The sequence below is a fragment of the Sminthopsis crassicaudata genome, chromosome 1 (assembly GCF_048593235.1).
Source record: "Sminthopsis crassicaudata isolate SCR6 chromosome 1, ASM4859323v1, whole genome shotgun sequence".
NCBI lineage: Eukaryota > Metazoa > Chordata > Mammalia > Dasyuromorphia > Dasyuridae > Sminthopsis > Sminthopsis crassicaudata.
This window is the reverse complement of record NC_133617.1, coordinates 31,105,558-31,121,732: the sequence shown is the minus strand read 5'-3', so window position 1 is coordinate 31,121,732 and position 16,175 is coordinate 31,105,558. Positions and strand designations below refer to the sequence as shown.

General features: G+C 41.7%; 2 protein-coding genes across 5 annotated transcripts in view; one reads left to right on the top strand and one right to left on the bottom strand.

Annotated features, from left to right (window-relative positions):
- Positions 1–11,872, top strand: part of TCTN1 (tectonic family member 1) — a 35,380-nt gene extending 23,508 nt beyond the window's left edge. Inside the window, exons 9-15 of one of the 2 annotated variants that reach the window (XM_074297450.1) lie at positions 1,115–1,240; positions 1,751–1,830; positions 3,414–3,554; positions 5,813–5,975; positions 8,088–8,213; positions 8,803–8,947; positions 11,738–11,872. In XM_074297450.1, the coding sequence (XP_074153551.1) occupies positions 1,115–1,240; positions 1,751–1,830; positions 3,414–3,554; positions 5,813–5,975; positions 8,088–8,213; positions 8,803–8,946 (780 nt within the window). In that variant the 3' untranslated portion in view covers position 8,947; positions 11,738–11,872. Of the gene's footprint in view, positions 1–1,114; positions 1,241–1,750; positions 1,831–3,413; positions 3,555–5,812; positions 5,976–8,087; positions 8,214–8,802; positions 11,118–11,737 lie in introns of those variants that run through there. The other variant, XM_074297448.1, reaches the window with a different exon arrangement.
- HVCN1 (hydrogen voltage gated channel 1) overlaps positions 11,128–16,175 on the bottom strand; it is a 45,932-nt gene continuing 40,884 nt past the window's right edge. For all 3 annotated transcript variants that reach the window (XM_074297467.1, XM_074297461.1, XM_074297472.1), the window contains exons 6-7: positions 11,725–11,837; positions 11,128–11,610 (exon numbers count right to left, since the gene is read on the bottom strand). In XM_074297467.1, coding sequence (XP_074153568.1) covers positions 11,554–11,610; positions 11,725–11,837 — 170 coding nt within the window. In that variant the 3' untranslated portion in view covers positions 11,128–11,553. The remainder of the gene's footprint in view (positions 11,611–11,724; positions 11,838–16,175) is intronic.

The following is a 16,175-nucleotide window of genomic DNA, read 5'->3' as shown; positions in this document are numbered from 1 at the left end:
GAGTTAAATTATGCCATATCATGAAGCTACAAAAGAATAAAGGGTGACAGTGACAATTCCTCCCCAAAGACTGATTTATCATTTGTCAAAACAGAGTTCTGCCCTTTAGATCACAGCATACAATGGACATTGGCTGTTGGGCTCGACCTGGTCTTTGTGACCTTTCCATGTTGACTCTATTTCCATTGCACTTGTCATTCTGTATATTGTTCTGCTTTCTTACTAGGCCATTTTGAGTCTTCCCTTGTATTGCTGAATTCTTTATATATATATATATATATATAAACCCACTAGGCCATTTTGAGTCTTCCCTTGTATTTCTGAATTCTTAATATAAATATATATATATATAAAAAAACCCACCCAGCATGGTGTGCCCTCATGGGAGAAGGAGCTGTGCTCTGTGAGCAGAGCAGAATAGCAGAATTAGCTCAAAAGGAACATGAGATGTACAGAGTTAGAAAGTCCACCCTAGAGGTTCACAGGGACTATTTGTGTGTGACCTGTGGCAGAGCACTGCGAGCATGTGTTCCGATTAGCCCAAGCAGGGCACAGTAGCAAGCCATTTTGGTCCTCTTCCAGGATGAAGGACAACCACCAGCTAGCATATACACACCAAAACTTGTAGAGCCTTCCCCAAACATTAGTCACATTTTGTCTCCAGCTTTTAGAACATTTGAAATGTGAATGATGAGATTGGCTCTGTCTAAATGCCAGTGGATCCACAAAATACCCATTTGGGTAGCCTGCAGCTCTAATGCTCATCCTTGTTTGAGGTGGGAGGGGCACGCTTGAGCTGCAGTGCATTTCATGGTCCTGTTGAGATCGTAGAGGAAATATCAATCTCCAAAAAATGCAGGGACAGAGAAGGACTTGTTCCTTCTCTTATCTTTTGTATTTTTCATTTTGCTCAATGTAACTCTGGTACTTCCCTAAGGTCACACTTGCTAGCTTGGACAGATCATTTTCCCTCTTAGGAAATCTATGAAATAAAAGGATTAGATTATGTGATCTCCAAGGTCCATCCAGCTCCAAAGTTCTATTGAATGTATTTTTTGATTCTAAATGGAAAATAATGAAAGAGATCATAAGTTGTGTGTGGTTTTATTTTCAGTTAACGTACAGCATCACATACACAGAGGCAGGTGAAATCACAAAGGCTGATAGCCATTTCCTTCTTGGAACAATCAGCAGCTCGATGCTTCCACTTCAACAGCAATTTCAGGTTCAATTTCTTCAGGTAATTTCTGTCATCTTAACACACGTGCTTGCTAAGTGATTATAAAATTATAATATTTTGGGGCAGCTAGGTGGCCCAGTGGATAGATCACCAGCCTTGAATTCAGGAGGATCCGAGTTCAAATCTGGTCTCAGACACTTAACATTTCCTAGCTGTGTGACCCTGGGCAAGTCACTTAACCCTAGCCTCAGGGGGAAAAAAATTATAATATTTTAAGACTTAAAACCTCAGGCTGTACATGCTAACCAAATGCATGGTTTGTACTGAATGCTGGAGTCATTTGTAGTACAATTTTATAGTAGAATTGTGTTAATTTCTCATAAGAGCAACACACTCAGTAAACTTGTAATTTTATGGCAAGATGTGTGCCTGCATTCAGTATATTTGTAGTTATATGTGGGGGGAGGCTGTTGCCTTGTTTGATATTGTAGACTTTAATAAAGCTCTTATTTGTTCTGCCTTTTTCTGAATAAAAATAAGAATTTTTCTTTGTCATATTTTATCTTTCAGCAAAATGTTAAACCATTCCCTGTAAGTGGAAATCCAGGTTATATTCCAGGACAACCATTATTAGCCGGATTTGAGAAGGAATATCCTTTTTGATTGTCTAATAGGAGTCAGTTTGCCAATATTGGGGGATCATGTTGTCTCATCTCTGTATATTTTAAAATCCTTTGCACCAGAACTTCTTAAACTTTTTCTACTCACAACACTTTTTGCCTAAGAAATTTTTACATGATCCTGGATATGTAGATATATAAAATAGATATGCAAACAAAACAATTATTGATAATCAAAATTTTGTCATCCCCACATTCAGTTTGAGACTCATGGGGTCATGACCCATAGTTTAAGAAACTGAGCTTTAGACTGTTTAGGGGAATGGAGGTATTTGTTCTCATTCAGAACTTATTTAGACTAATTCTGCCCTATTTACTGATCTTGCATATTAAGTTGCGTATTAAGAAAAATCTTTTGGAGGTTGGTTAGAGTGAAGTAATATGTGTGTGGCAAATGTTTTAAGAAACAGAAAATTATGATTCAAGGTAGAAATGTCTGCAGACACTAGAGCCTGTGATGATTTTGTATTTAGTTGTGGAACCTATAGTAACTGGGAGGAATATGGGACTAGGGTCAGACAAATCTGTGACCCTGGGTCCCACATGTTGGGCCCAGACTGTCACAGAAGAATATGCATGATATTTAGGCACCAGCTTGTTCTCTTTCTCCCAATACCTGCTGGCTTTCATGAGTTTCTATAGGTACTGTTTATTTAATTAGATTTTGGGATTTTGTTGTTCATATGTTTAGTTGTGTCCGTATCTGTCTATATGGGGTTTTCTTAGCAAAGAAACTGGAGTGGTGTGTCATTTCCTTCTTCAGTGGATTAAGGCAAACAGAGGTAAAGTGACTTGCCCAGGATTATACACCTAGTCTGAGGATGGATTTAAACTTGGGTCTTCCTGATTCCAGGCCTAGTACCCTATCCACCCAGCCATCCAGTAGCCCTAAATCTGCACTTATTCATGGGTATAAAAGATTTATAGAACAGATTAATGATGCTGGAAATCTGCAACTAACCCTGAGTGAAGCCTGTTTCTAGCTGATCTTTTCTTCAGCTGATAATAGTCAATGAAAATAGTCATAACAATGCCTTAAAGAAAGTATTGAAAATCTCCTGTGCATCTAGGGAACTTGAGGCACAGAAAAGTGATAACTTTGTCTTGCCAGAGACTGCGTTAGAGACTCCATAAAAGACAAGCAGGAGTAGGAAGAACATATTCCCATCTGATGCTAAAATAGCAGCTTGCTGGTCTAGAGGTCCTATCAAATTTGGGGATGAAACTTGGGTTCAAGTCCAGCTCTGCTGCTTATTAACTCTATTTTTATTTCTCAGTATATATGGCCTCCTTCCTACCACTTTCTTAGCATAGTTCCAAACTGTTTTCCAGAATAGTTGGGTCACAGCTTGACCAATATTACATTAGGGTGTTGGAAGGGTAAATCTCTTGCTTTAGTTTCCTCGTCTGTTAAAGAGGGATAATCATTTTTCCACTGTTTAATAAATAGGGTTTTGTGACCAAAGAGCTTTATAAACTATAACATTTAACAAATGTGAACTGTTGTTGTTATATCTTTAGCACTGGTTGTATATTTTCTTAACTCTGTGAACATCTCGAATTATTCAAAGTTCTAACAGATATAGACAGATTACTGTTTTTTATAGCACAGATGAACAGAACTGCTTATTAGCAGAAGGACTTCGAAAACCAATACTTTTTGGTTATAATATGATGACTTCTTGCAAACTAAGGTAAGGGATTCATTTATCACCATTTTCTGATGATTCCATAATAAAAAATTCCTTTTTTCTGGGTACTGTCCTAAAAAGAACTCCTAAACAAACAGAAAACCCCTTAACTCTGAACAAGCTCAGCGGGCATGAACCCTTAAAGTAGATTCTGAGTTCATTATTACTTACTCTGTGTAAGGGACCCTTCTCCCCCTACGGTTCTCCCCGTTCTATCCCCTGGAAACCTGAGCCTTCCCACCATGTGAAAACTCACATGATCCCCAACCATGCATCTCATTATCTGACCTCCGGACACATCTCATGTTCTTTCAGCTAGTGGGAAGGGAAACAGTCACTCACATTGATTAACCACCCTCTGTATGCCAGGCTTTGTTTTCAGCACCTTATGGTCTGTTGGAGGAGACAACAGTCACCTGTTTAAGTGTAGACAAAATGTAGACAAAATGAAGATAGTGGAATTTGGGATGGGGGAGGCATTATGAAGGAGCAGAGGCCCCAGGCAGAGGAAAGTGCTTTGGCAGAGCTTTAAAGGGAAGAGCAAGAAGTAGAGGGGACACAGGTGTGTCTCCAGGCAGGGGGGACAGCTAGGGCGAAGGCCTTTCCATGTGGCAGATGGTGAGGGGCGTGTCCTCTTGTCATGGGCAATAAAGAATAGAGAGAGACAGAGAATAGACAGACAGAAGGAGAAAGAGAGAGGGAAGGAAAGGAGGCCCTGTCTTGGGTACACACACTATTAGGAGGCAGAGCATGAATGATCCAGCAGAGTAGACTCTTGGTCAAAAGACCAAGAGAAAATCTTGAAAATCAGAAGAAACGAGAGCCTTGCTGAGACTAGACAGCTTGTTTCAGGAGTGTGACTATGGGAGGGAGGAGAGATTTAGGCCGATGAGAGTGCATGGATCGAGTGCAGGTTTTTAAGAGAGGGCTTTGGTGAGGTTAGTAGGCAGCAGGGAAGGAGCTGGTGGCCAGGGAGAGAGAGAAGAGATGAGAGAATGGGGATGATGGTGGGGACAGTTTGCCAGAGCAAGAGGGAATGGGCTCAAGGGACCCCATAGAGGGCAGGTGTTGGAAAGGAGTAGAGTGGAGGAGGGGGTGTTAAGGGCTTCTGAGTTGAGCTCAAGGTGAATGGCCTCCAGATCCTCAGGGCTGAAGGGGAAGTGGGAGACCGAAGAGGTGGGGGGGAGGAGTGAAAAGTGATGGAGCATTATTTAGGGAGGAATCAGAGGATTGCCTTTCTTGAAGGAGGGCTCAGTTGTGATGAGCTCAATCAAGTTGTAGCCTTCCACAGTCCACAGAGATCTGTGACTTCCTCCAGCTTTATTCCAATTCCTGTTCGTTGGAGTGGAGGAAGCGGCTGCTGCAGGGCTGCGGTTTGGCCAGACCCAAGCAGAAACAGGATCAGGTGCTCAAAGGGCACTAGAGAAATGAATTGGTTAATTCTAGTGTTGAGATTGGAAAGGAGGAAGGAGGGAAGTCCAAGTCTGCAGAGCTCTTCCTCATCTCTGCCTCTTAACTCTTCTGGGTTCATTCAAGACTGCTCAGATTCTCCTGAATGCAGGTGTTCCCTTTGGTATCTGTCAACCCTCTATTCTCTTCTCCCTGTTCATTTCATGTATGTCTTCTCATTGAAATAAGACTTGATTCCACCAATTTTTGCCTTTGTCCGTATCTTCAGTGCACATTGTAAGCCCTGTGACTTTTCAGACAAAAAGTCCTTTCCATAGACACTTCCCATGTGCATTATCTCCCCCTGTTAGAAGGGAATCTGCTTGAGGGTACGGTCACTTTTGGCACTGAGTAGATGTTTAGTAAATTGTTTTTCATCCATTCATTGGAGTGAAGTGTCTTGGATGACAATGAAATATTAGAGAAAATTACTGCAACTATTTGTAATTCATTTCAATAATAATGGGAGAATGTACATTTCCTGTATTTCAGGAAACAGAAGTGAATTCCCAGCAAATCTTTCCCCTTTCTCCTATTCCCAAATTTTTCCTGTTTTTTTTTTCTGGATTTCAAACTACCCAGCACCCCAGAGAGAACACATCTGGCTCTAGTGTTTTGGCCATCTCTCTATAATGAAATGTAAGTTCTATGTAAGTTCCATGTAAGTTCTACACTGAAAAGCAAGGTTAGCCACTTCCATCCATTGGATCTTCTTGTCAGAAGGAAAGAGAGGTCGAATAGCAGGAGACTGTCAACCTGCTTTTATTAATAATTGTCAGCTGCTTAATATCTTGTTATTTTCTTTCTGAAAGATTGAACACAACACTCAATTGCCAACTAGTTGAAGAAAGACTGAAAAAATTACTGATGGGACAAAACTTCCCGCAATATGTATCTTCTTTTGGAAATTCTCCAGTCCAGAATTTGCAGGAATGGGTGCCTGTCCGTTTCTTCACTCAGACACTACATAGACGGGTAAAGATAATTCCTAATACTTGGAGGGAGGTTTTTTGTTTTCATGAAGATATCTAGGGTGGCAGGTGCTGACATTCTGCCTCTTTCTTCTATATAGAAGAGACTTGGGATGAAGCCCTGAAGAAGCAGGAACATTGATATATTTGGACAGTTGTCCTGTTATTCCCCCTCCCTTGAAATCCATGACAGGAGGGATGGAATGGGGGGGGGGGAAGGGCAGTGTACTATTCTGACAGGACACAGTGACCTGGGAATTGGGAAACCTGCTCTGGCTTCCAGCCTGTCTCAGCCTCTAACCATGACCCTAGGCAAGTCCTTTCTCTTCCTGTGCCTCATTTTCCTTTTCTGGCAACTGCAGAGATTGCACTGAACTTCTGAGGTCCTTTCTTCCACATCTGGCAGTCTATGAGTTTTATAGCCTGTAGGCTGTTTCAGTGGGACCCAGAAGCCTCTGGGGTTGGTCTGACTGTTCCAGGGCCACAGGATTTAGAAGTGGACTGAGCCCAGTCATATACAAAACCAATGGCCTTCCTTTTCTATCTCTAGCTCCTTGCCCAATCTGGGACAGAGTAAAAACCCTCTGTGTCTGGGACTGACTGACTGAGCCTGGAATTCCCAGATTCTACAATCCAGTGTTCCCTGCTGCCAGCAGGCACAGCTGACATCCTTAGGCTAGAGATGTCCCCCACACTGAACACTTGATCCAGAACTGCCCATGAGCTTCATGGGATTGATACCTCTTCCGGCCCACCTGACTCCCTGTGTCTTTTCCTTCCCCCCTTCTTCCTCTAAGCTGTAAGGAATGTGGGTCTGCATCTGTCCCTGGAGGCAAGTTCTCCCTCTCTGCCTAAGAGGCCAGTCTTGTTATGTGACTTCTGTCCTACAGTTGTCTTCCACAATTCAGTCTGTAACAGAGAGAACGTTGCTAGAACAGCGTTTGCCGGCTCAGACTGGAGCTCTCAGCATCCCCCTTGGAGGTGGGGTTTGCTCAGGTCACTCTACTGAGAAACAAGTGGCTCAGTCCTGACTCTGCTTGGATACTTTGGTCACTTGGGCTGATAATTAGTGAGGGAATTGCCCATAGTTTTTGGCCCCTTCTCCCCCACCCCCGCCCTGTCTTCCTACCCCTTTGCTAGCTTCTGATGATCTTGCAAGCTCAAGAGTTGGCTGCTTTCCTTCCAAGGAGCTGAATGTGGGGACTTTTCCTTCCTCAGCTGCAGGCCCCCCTCTTGCTAGCTTATCAGCATGCTGAGCTTCTTAGGCAGCAAGTGAAACCCCAGAGGTCACCTCCAAGTCCCTGAAGCTGAGCACTGAAGATGGGGCAGGGGCTGAAATGCTTTCAGTTACTACAGGCCCTCTGCCAGTCCTTTTCTCTGTCCCTTTCTTCCCCTCTGAGCTGATGGCAACAATTCCTGAAGTTCCATGGAAAAGCTCTTACCAACTCTGCGAGGGAAAGATGTGTCTCCCATGATCCAAGAGCACTCTGGAAATGTGTGCAGGGCGTTTCACATGTCACATGTCTGTGCAGGAGCCTTTCTGCTGATACCACCAGCGTGGCCCTCACCCTCTCCTCCTGAGATTACTGTCCCTGCTGGTCAGCACAAGGCAGAGATTTTCCCCATTTCTAAGCCAGAGCAACTCAGCTATAGAGAAACTAAGTATTCTGCCTTAAATTGCAGAGAAGGCTAGTTATTGAGATACCAAGGATGTGGCAAGCCATCACTAGTGGTCTTGACTCCATCCTGTGACTGAAATAGGTTAACTTTGAAAAAGAGAGGGAGACTGACCACTTCATGCAGCTCTGCCTCACTTAAATCCAATTAATGCATGAAGCAAAAAACAAGGTGGAAAAGTTTAGTATTTAGAGTGTAAATGGATCTAAAAATTAATGCCCTAGTTTTTGAGATATTTTTGGTTCAAGGAATACATAAAAACTGAAATAGCACCTTTTTGACCATTTTATCCAAATGTTTTAGGAAATTCCTGTTGCTCAGAACATTATCTAAAAGATGAGATTTTTCTCCAAAAGAGAAAAACTAAAGTTTGGACTTTATTGGATGTGGAAAAAATGGTTCTATGGAATAATGTAAGATTGGCATTTTACTTTTCCAGGAGCCATGTGTGATTCCAATGACCTTTGAGATAAAAGTGAAGTGGACTAAATATGGTTCCTTAGTGAATCCGCAAGCCAGAATAAACAGTGTTACAGCAAAATTGACTTCAAATTATTTTTCCAAGGTATGATTAATCTTTGTTTAAGGTTGATTATATGACACATTTTCAGAACATAGACATTGCAGATGATAGTTGCCAAGATTTGAAAATGCTGCCTTTGTATTTGTTCCTCCAGGACCATTCCAAAACAGTTTAATTATGACTCTTTAGGCTTTTTTCTTGGGGAGAAAGTAGTATTCTTTGATAATGGCTTTTATTCACATTAATAACCTGTGTAACTCCAGACTTTAAAAATTGGTTTTTATTTTTAATTTTTTGAAAATTCATCTAGGGATGCAAATAGACTTAATGTTTTGGTCATTGAAACTTCCAGAAAAAATTTTTTTTTACCATTCCTCTTTTGTCCTCAAAATCATTTATTGACTTATTAACCCCATATGTCACCTCTCAATGGTATTATTTTAATAATTTTATTTAGAAAATGAAAATTATATTTCTCATCCAGATTCACATTGTCAGTCAATCAAGTCAGGGGTGGAGGGTGGAGAGTTAGGAATAGAATAAAAAGTTTCCTAGTCTCTGTTACCCTGGTAACTAACACACAGGATATCCGGAACTTGTGTAACTCTCCCTTTTTTTTTTTAAATTACAGACTGAATTAGAATATGACAATACGATACAGGTTTCTACAGTGGTTAGTTTTGTTGATGTGTCTGCACCTGCAAAAGCAGGTTACAAAGCTCAGCCAACCATTGATGCCAAGTTGCCCTCCAATTTCTTCTTTCCATTTGTGTGATGTAAGTACTTGCTAACTTAAGGAAATCCTGGGGCTGCTGCCGAGTATTTTTAGCCCTGAGAACGGAGTGGCCGTTGGGCTGAGGAGTCCCCGTCACTTGGACAGCCATGCCCGTCCCCTCTGACTAGAAGATCAAGCCTCCCCTGCGGTCTCTTGTCACCTCTCCCTGGGCTTTTCTTGATTTTAGCAATTGGGGAGGTCGAAGAAACTCCTGGGACTTCCAGCCCTTCAGCGAAGCTGAGCTATGTCTGCTCTGACTGCAGCCCCTGTCTCTGTCTTTCCCCACGAGGAACCACCTGGGCTGCTCAGAGACTTCTTTGGGCCATTGAATGTAGGAGGCAGAGCTGACCTCTGAGTCAGGAAGACCCAGAGTAAAGGCCTGAGCTCGGACCTCTTCTGGGCCCTGACCTCGAGGGCCAGGCCCCTCCCAATGGTGAGGGGGCCGGGTGGCCAACTGGCTTCCTGTGTCCTCGTTGGAGTGCCCACCGCTTTGGCTGAATATCAGAGCAGTGCATGAGGAGGGCTGGCCCGGCCCTTCTTATCTACCTCTAAAGGCTTTTCTTCAACAGAGGGAACACAGGTTTAGGAAGGACACCGACCAGCCGGTACGAGAATGTCTTATTGAGGCTATTCAGGAGACTGCAGGCCAGCAGGCTGTGGAGGGCTGTCTGGAAACCATTTTTAGTTGTGGTTCAGTCACTTCAGACCTGTTCAACCCTCGTGACCCCACTTAGGGTCTTTCTGGCAGAGATATAGCAGTTTGTCATTTCCTCCTCCAGCTCCTTTTACACATAAGGAAACTGAGGCAAACACGGTGGAATGGCGTGCCCAGATACACAGCTAAAGTATCTGAGGCCAGATCTGAACTTAGGAAAATGGATCTTCCTGACTCCAGGTCCGGAATTCGATCCGCTGCCTGGAAACCATGTCATACAGTAATTAGTTGAAAGATGTAGGCACAAATAGTCTGGAGAACAGAGGACAGGTGGGGGGGGAGCCGCACAGATATGATTGTTTTCTTTTCATAGCCATGGGCCTGTTTTGTAGAGGGGGATATGATTTATTCTGGCTCCAGAGGGCAAAGCTAGGAGCAAGGGGTGGAGGGTGCAGAGGCAGATTTTAGCTCAGCCTAAAGCCACCTTCTGAACAATCAGGTGGCCACAACTCATCTCAGAACAGTAGTTTAAGCAAAGCCTCCTTGACCCCTGTCAAAGACGCTTCCCAGCTGGGAGCAAGGCCAGGTGACCTTAGCTTCAGAATGAAGGGAGAGTCTGGCCCGGTTCTGGCCAGCCCTCCAGCCTCCAGCCTTCCTGGCCCAATTGACTCAGGACTGTGGGAGAGAGTGTGTTTAGGACAAAGCTCTTTGTAGGTTTGTCTTCAGCAGAGGCAGCTGGTGGTGCAGTGGCTGCATGCTGGGCCCGGGCTCATGAGGGCTCGACTCCAGCCTCACTCACCGGGTGAGCCTGGACTAGACATTTAATCTCTTTCTGCCTCAGTTTCCTCAGCAATAAAAGATATTAATAATGCCTTAGTCACAGGGTTTTAAATGAGAGAGGCTACTTTCAAATTGCTTAGCAGAGTGCCACATAAGTGCCTCTTCCTTTTATTTCTTAGGAAATCCAACCCCTTAATTCATCCCACTGCTTTAAAATTAAGATGACCTCAGAAGCAATAGCTATTCAATTTAGCCTCTTCATTTAACTTCCATATGCAAATGAGCACAAAAATAGTAAAATATTATACAAAATATTAGAAGCATAACAAAAAAGGTTAAAGAAAAGCACTTTCCTCAAATACCCCCTTAATTGCAGTCTAGCCTTTGATCTAATTGCTATGTGCCATCCCAAGCCCAGCCCAGGAACACTCCTGGGATGCTCAGAATGGAGGTAGATCATTAAGAGTTCATCACTGTTGTAGCAGGAGAATCTAGAGGGAGGGCTCGAGCAAAGCAGGCAGTTTCACACGGACATTAATTGTGTGGTAGCCTCAGCAAATGTCATGCAGAGGCATGAGTAAATACAATTAGGTTTAAACTGGATTTCGCAGCTGGTTGCTACAGAGGGATCTGGACAACATCCAGAGAAAGGCCCAAACTGCAGGCATTCACTTGTAAGCAACAGAACATGTTTGTTCTTTCTGATCTGTTCATGAATAAATGGACTTTCCTATAATGACCTGGAGTCTAAGAAAAATTTGTTTATTGCTTTTGTCCTTTAGAATGTCCACAACTAGAGAATCCAGGGATGAAATAAAGGGGAAACAATTTTGAAAGCATGTTTGGCAAAATTAAATTTTACACAGACCCAGGCAGCTATAGTATTCAATTTCAAGCAAGGTTAGAGTTGGGAAAATGAGGAAACGTAGCTTATGAAACATTTGTTACAAGGGAAGTCTCTTATCACATCAAGGAAAAAAGATAGCTCTTAGAAGGAATGATGTACTATCTGGACATAATCAGATCCGAGAACAAGTTAAGTGAAGGCTCCAGATCATTTCCAGAAATTATCCTGGAGATACCCAGGGTGTTTCACTGACACGTACAAAAGGCCATTCTGTCAAATAAGAAGTTTCCTCTCCATGTGGCTAGGCAAATATTGCCTGGTACAGCTACTCAAGAAGTCCATGATCTTTCAGGAGTTTGTTAAGTCTTTCAATTTCTTGTTCCTGTTTCAGAAACAAAGATCAACTTTACATTCTGAACATCTCTAAAGCACATAAGTCTAACTACTGTTGAAGCTGTCACTCATCTATCTTAGTTGAAGTTCTCATTCATCTTACCTTTTCATTGCAGCTAAATTCAAGATGCTGAATTTTCGTGGCCAGTTGATGATTAATCAGTCTCAGCCTTGAGAGTTGTCGTTCAGAACGTGTCTTGACTGAAATAATTATGCCTAAAAATAATTCAGAGGGCCAGATGGTGACCTTGGGCATTAACATAAGTTCATTATGCTAGATTTCTGATTTCAAAGTAGTTTCCATACATCATTTCACCAGTCCTGTGAGATAGGACATTTAAAAAATGAGCCCTGATTCTGAGATTTGTGATGGAGGGCACAACTCATGAAGCTGAGATTTTAAAACCCAGGTGGTCTGAAGCTCCTGTAACCTTACCACAATTCCACCATCCACATAGACTCACAGATGTGTGCTGTAAGTTACACATAATGTATTTGTTTGGGAGTTTCATTTTTTCCATTCATCATCACTTAGAAGAATTGAAATTTGGGAGTGTCCAGCCTGAGCTTTTGAACTGACCAGGTGAAACTTCTCCAAGAATGTTTTTAGTTTCTACTTTGGCTTCATCCCCTGTTTCTTGTAGGATAACAGAGATTGTGACATCATGTTGATGGATCAAAAAAAGCAAGGCCTCAGCACATGAAAGCAGTAGCCCGATGTTTCATCAACCCAAGAATATAAACACAATGGGGGAAAAGTATTACCTTTTCCCCAAACAACTGCCTGGGGAATTCGGGAGAGTTTGCTTGGCAGAAAATAAGGTTTATAAACAAATAGATTACGTTGTATGCCACAGCAAAACTCCAAGTGAATGACTTAAAACATAAAAGCATAAATGGTAACAAAAAATTGAAAGCAGAACAGAGTTAAGTACCTTTCACAATCCAGGTTACCGAAAGAATTCAAGATCAAACTAGGGTGATAGGACAGATCACCAAGAACAAAGTAGACAGTTTTGAATGTATAAAATTTTACCATTTCTTTCACAAATTATGTCAATGCAATTTTGGGTAAGAGAAGATGCCAGTCAGTTGGGAATATCTTTGCACTGAATACCTTTGATGACAGACTATATTCAAGATATACAGGAAATCAACCCCAATGTAAGAAAATATATTTCACAAGAGATGGTGGTCAAAGAATATGACCAAGAAGCTTTCAAAAAAATAAAAGTAATAATGTGGGGAAATGGGCTAGATCATTAATAAGAGAGATGCCAAACAACTGAGGTGTCATCTCATGCATCAAACTGACCAAGGTGGTGATAATGAAAGAGCTATTGGAGGGGCTGTGGGAAGACCGTCATGAATAATGTACTACTATTGGCCCAGCAATTCTGGAAAAAGTCTTGGGAGGAATGTAGTTTAAAAATTTCACACCTGATCTAACTCCAGGACAGATATTTAAAGGAAATCAGAAAAATTGGTTCTTTGACAACAAAAAAAGACAGCTGGCTGTGTAGTGAATAGTGTGCAGGATTCGGAGTCAGAATACGCCTGCGTGCACATCTTAGTTAAATTGCTTCCTAGCTGCGTGATCTTGGGACTAATTATCTTTCACTGAAAGAGAGAGAGAGAGAGAGAGAGAGAGAGAGAGAGAGAGACAGAGAGAGAGAGACAGAGAGACACAGAGAGACTCCTAGTTTTAAGATGCAAAAATCCATTGGAGGAAGCCATGTACCTGCCTGCGTACACTACAAGTTGTGGTCTGATTTCAGCAGGGATCTCAGTACTACACTGTGGCCAGTTCTACTTTTCACAATTGACCATTGTTGTAATTCCCATAGCACCTGTTCCTCAAGCTATTCATGCTGATTCTCTGCTCCTTCCTCAGCAGCTTCACTGAAAAACCCGAGGCTGCCACAAGCTGCCTTTTCTTCCTTTATTCCACTCTGTAAGTCACCTCAACATCATTTCCTCCTCCCTTCCTTTGCTCCAGTCCTCAGAAGGTGATCCTTGCAATACTAATGTCTCTATTTGTGGCCTGTCTCTTGGGTAGTTTCTAGGAGTCCTGCCCCTTCTATCATTCCCTCTTTCATTTTCAATTTATTAAGATGGGCTCCTTCCATGTTGTCTACAAACATGCCCCACATTTCCCTGTCTTTAAAAAAAAAAAAAAAAAACTTCCCTGTACCCTGAAACTGTTGTCCTGTGTGTCTCCTCCATTTTACAACCAACTCCTAGAAAAAACCTTTCTAGAAGAGGCTTCTATTTTTTTCACCTCCATTTATCATTCACTCTCTTGCAGTTTGAATTCTGTCTTCTCCCTTCACCTAAAAACTGCTCTCTCCAAGGTAATCAGTTGTCAGTTATATGCTAAATCTAACTTTTTCTTGGTCTTTATACTTAATTGATCAAAGTCAAGAGTGAAAGAATTTTAAGTTTTTTTAATTAAATTTCTTTTTCATGGAAAAAGAATGTTTTCTGCCCTTCCCATCTCCCCATTGGGAAAAAAAAGGAAAATCAAAAGTCTTGTAATAAACAGGCATGGTCTACTAAAACAGATTTCTACATTGAGCATTTTCAAAAATATGTCAGCCTGCATCATGAGTCCATCACTTTTCTGTAAGGGGATGGGCAGCATGATTTATCCTGGTTCCTTTGGAATTATGTGAATTTAGTAATGACCAGCTCTATGTGGTTAGCCAGATAGAGCTGGTCATATCATTGACCCAACTTCTTAAGTCAAAATTTTGTGTTTATAACATTAGTTAATGCTAAATAAATTGTGCTCTTGTTCTCCTTTTGGTCTACATCAGTTCATACAAGTCTTCTCAAGTTTCTCTAAAACCATCCACTTCACCATTTCTTACAGAACTATATATTTCATTACAACCGTATACTATAGTTGTTTCATCTATTTCCCAATTTATGGGCAATCCCTGCCTCCCTGCCCCATGCTTAGTTTCCAGTTTCTGACCTGCATTGGGAAAAAAAAAAAACAACAAAAAAAAACAAAAACCTAGTACAAATAATTTTGTAATATGGGACATTTTCATCTCTACACAATTGTGTATACACAATTGTGAATGGGAGGAACACCATTATCATTGATTTCTAGAATGTCTGGATAGTTTACAATTCTACTAATGATGAATTAATGTGCCTTTTCCCATATCCTTGTCAGCTTTTGTCATTTTTTTTAGTCAAATTTAGTCAAAACTAATCGAGTAGTTCTCCCCATAGAGCTTCCAATTCGAATGCTTATTTCATCAGAAGATGTCCTTCACGCATGAGCTGTCCCCTTTCTAGGATTAAAAGCTGATGCGATCCCTGGTCGATTAAACCAAGCTACCTTGACCTCAACCCGCCCTGGAATCTACTATGGCCAATGCTCAGAAATCTGTGGCTCAAATCACAGTTTCATGCCTATCGTATTAGAAATATCCACCCTTGAATATTTTGAAAACTGATCACACATAATACAAACTTCTTTGAGAAACTACTATTGTACTTCAGTATTATTAGAGCTTAGCACCTCCTCAAAGCCTATGCCTCAACTAAACACCTCCACTTGACTGCATGTAATAGCCTTCACTCTGTTTGGAATTTTCTGCGCATTTCAACTTCAACTCACTGGTATCGAAATAATCTACATCTATCCCCCAGAGGATATAATCAAACTCCCAGACATCCCCTTTCCTTGAGAAAAAAAATGAACGAAAATCTATTTGCCCCTTTCATCTGTCCTAGTATCATAGGCATTTCTACCTTACCTATTACTAGTCTGGTGGCTATAAGGTGGAGCCTCAGCAATGCTATAACTTTTCTAACTTTTAGTGATTTGGAACAATTTTCTTTTTTTCATCTAGTTATTGATGTTCTTGGCCACTTCTTCCTCCTGGAAAATATCTTCTCCTTTGGTGTTTGGGACACATCTGTCATTTTCATTCTATTTCTCTGATCAATTCTCAGTTTCTTTTGCAGGATCATCAATTATGTCTAACTTAAGTCACATGGGTATATTCAAGGGCTTCATCTTGGACTTTTTCCTCTTTTCTATAGTGCCTTTCTTGGTGATCTCAGCTCCCATGGATTATCTCTATGCAGATGACTTCAAAATTACATATTCAGCTTTCTTCCCCGAAGCTTTATTTCCTCTTCTATTGGATGTCCATCTTATTAAGTGTTGGGCTTGGAGTCATGAAGACTTGAGTGCACATTTAACCACACTTATTATCTATGTAACCCCTGTGCTCAGCACAGTGCCTGGCACCATGCTTAATAACTGCTTACTGACATGACTTGTGGATGGGACAGAAAAGTCACTGAATCTCTGTCAGCCTGTATAAAATGAGGGACATGCTCAGTGTCCTCTAAAGTTACTTCCAGATCTGAATTTCTGATCCCATGATCTTTACTTGGGCATTTCAAAGTCAAAAAGCTGAAACAAAACTCGTTCTCTTTTCCCCTAAGCCCCTTCCCCTTCTCCAGGCTCTTCCTCCCCCTTCTCCAGGCTCTATTTGTGCCAGAGGCACCAGTGTCCCAGTCACC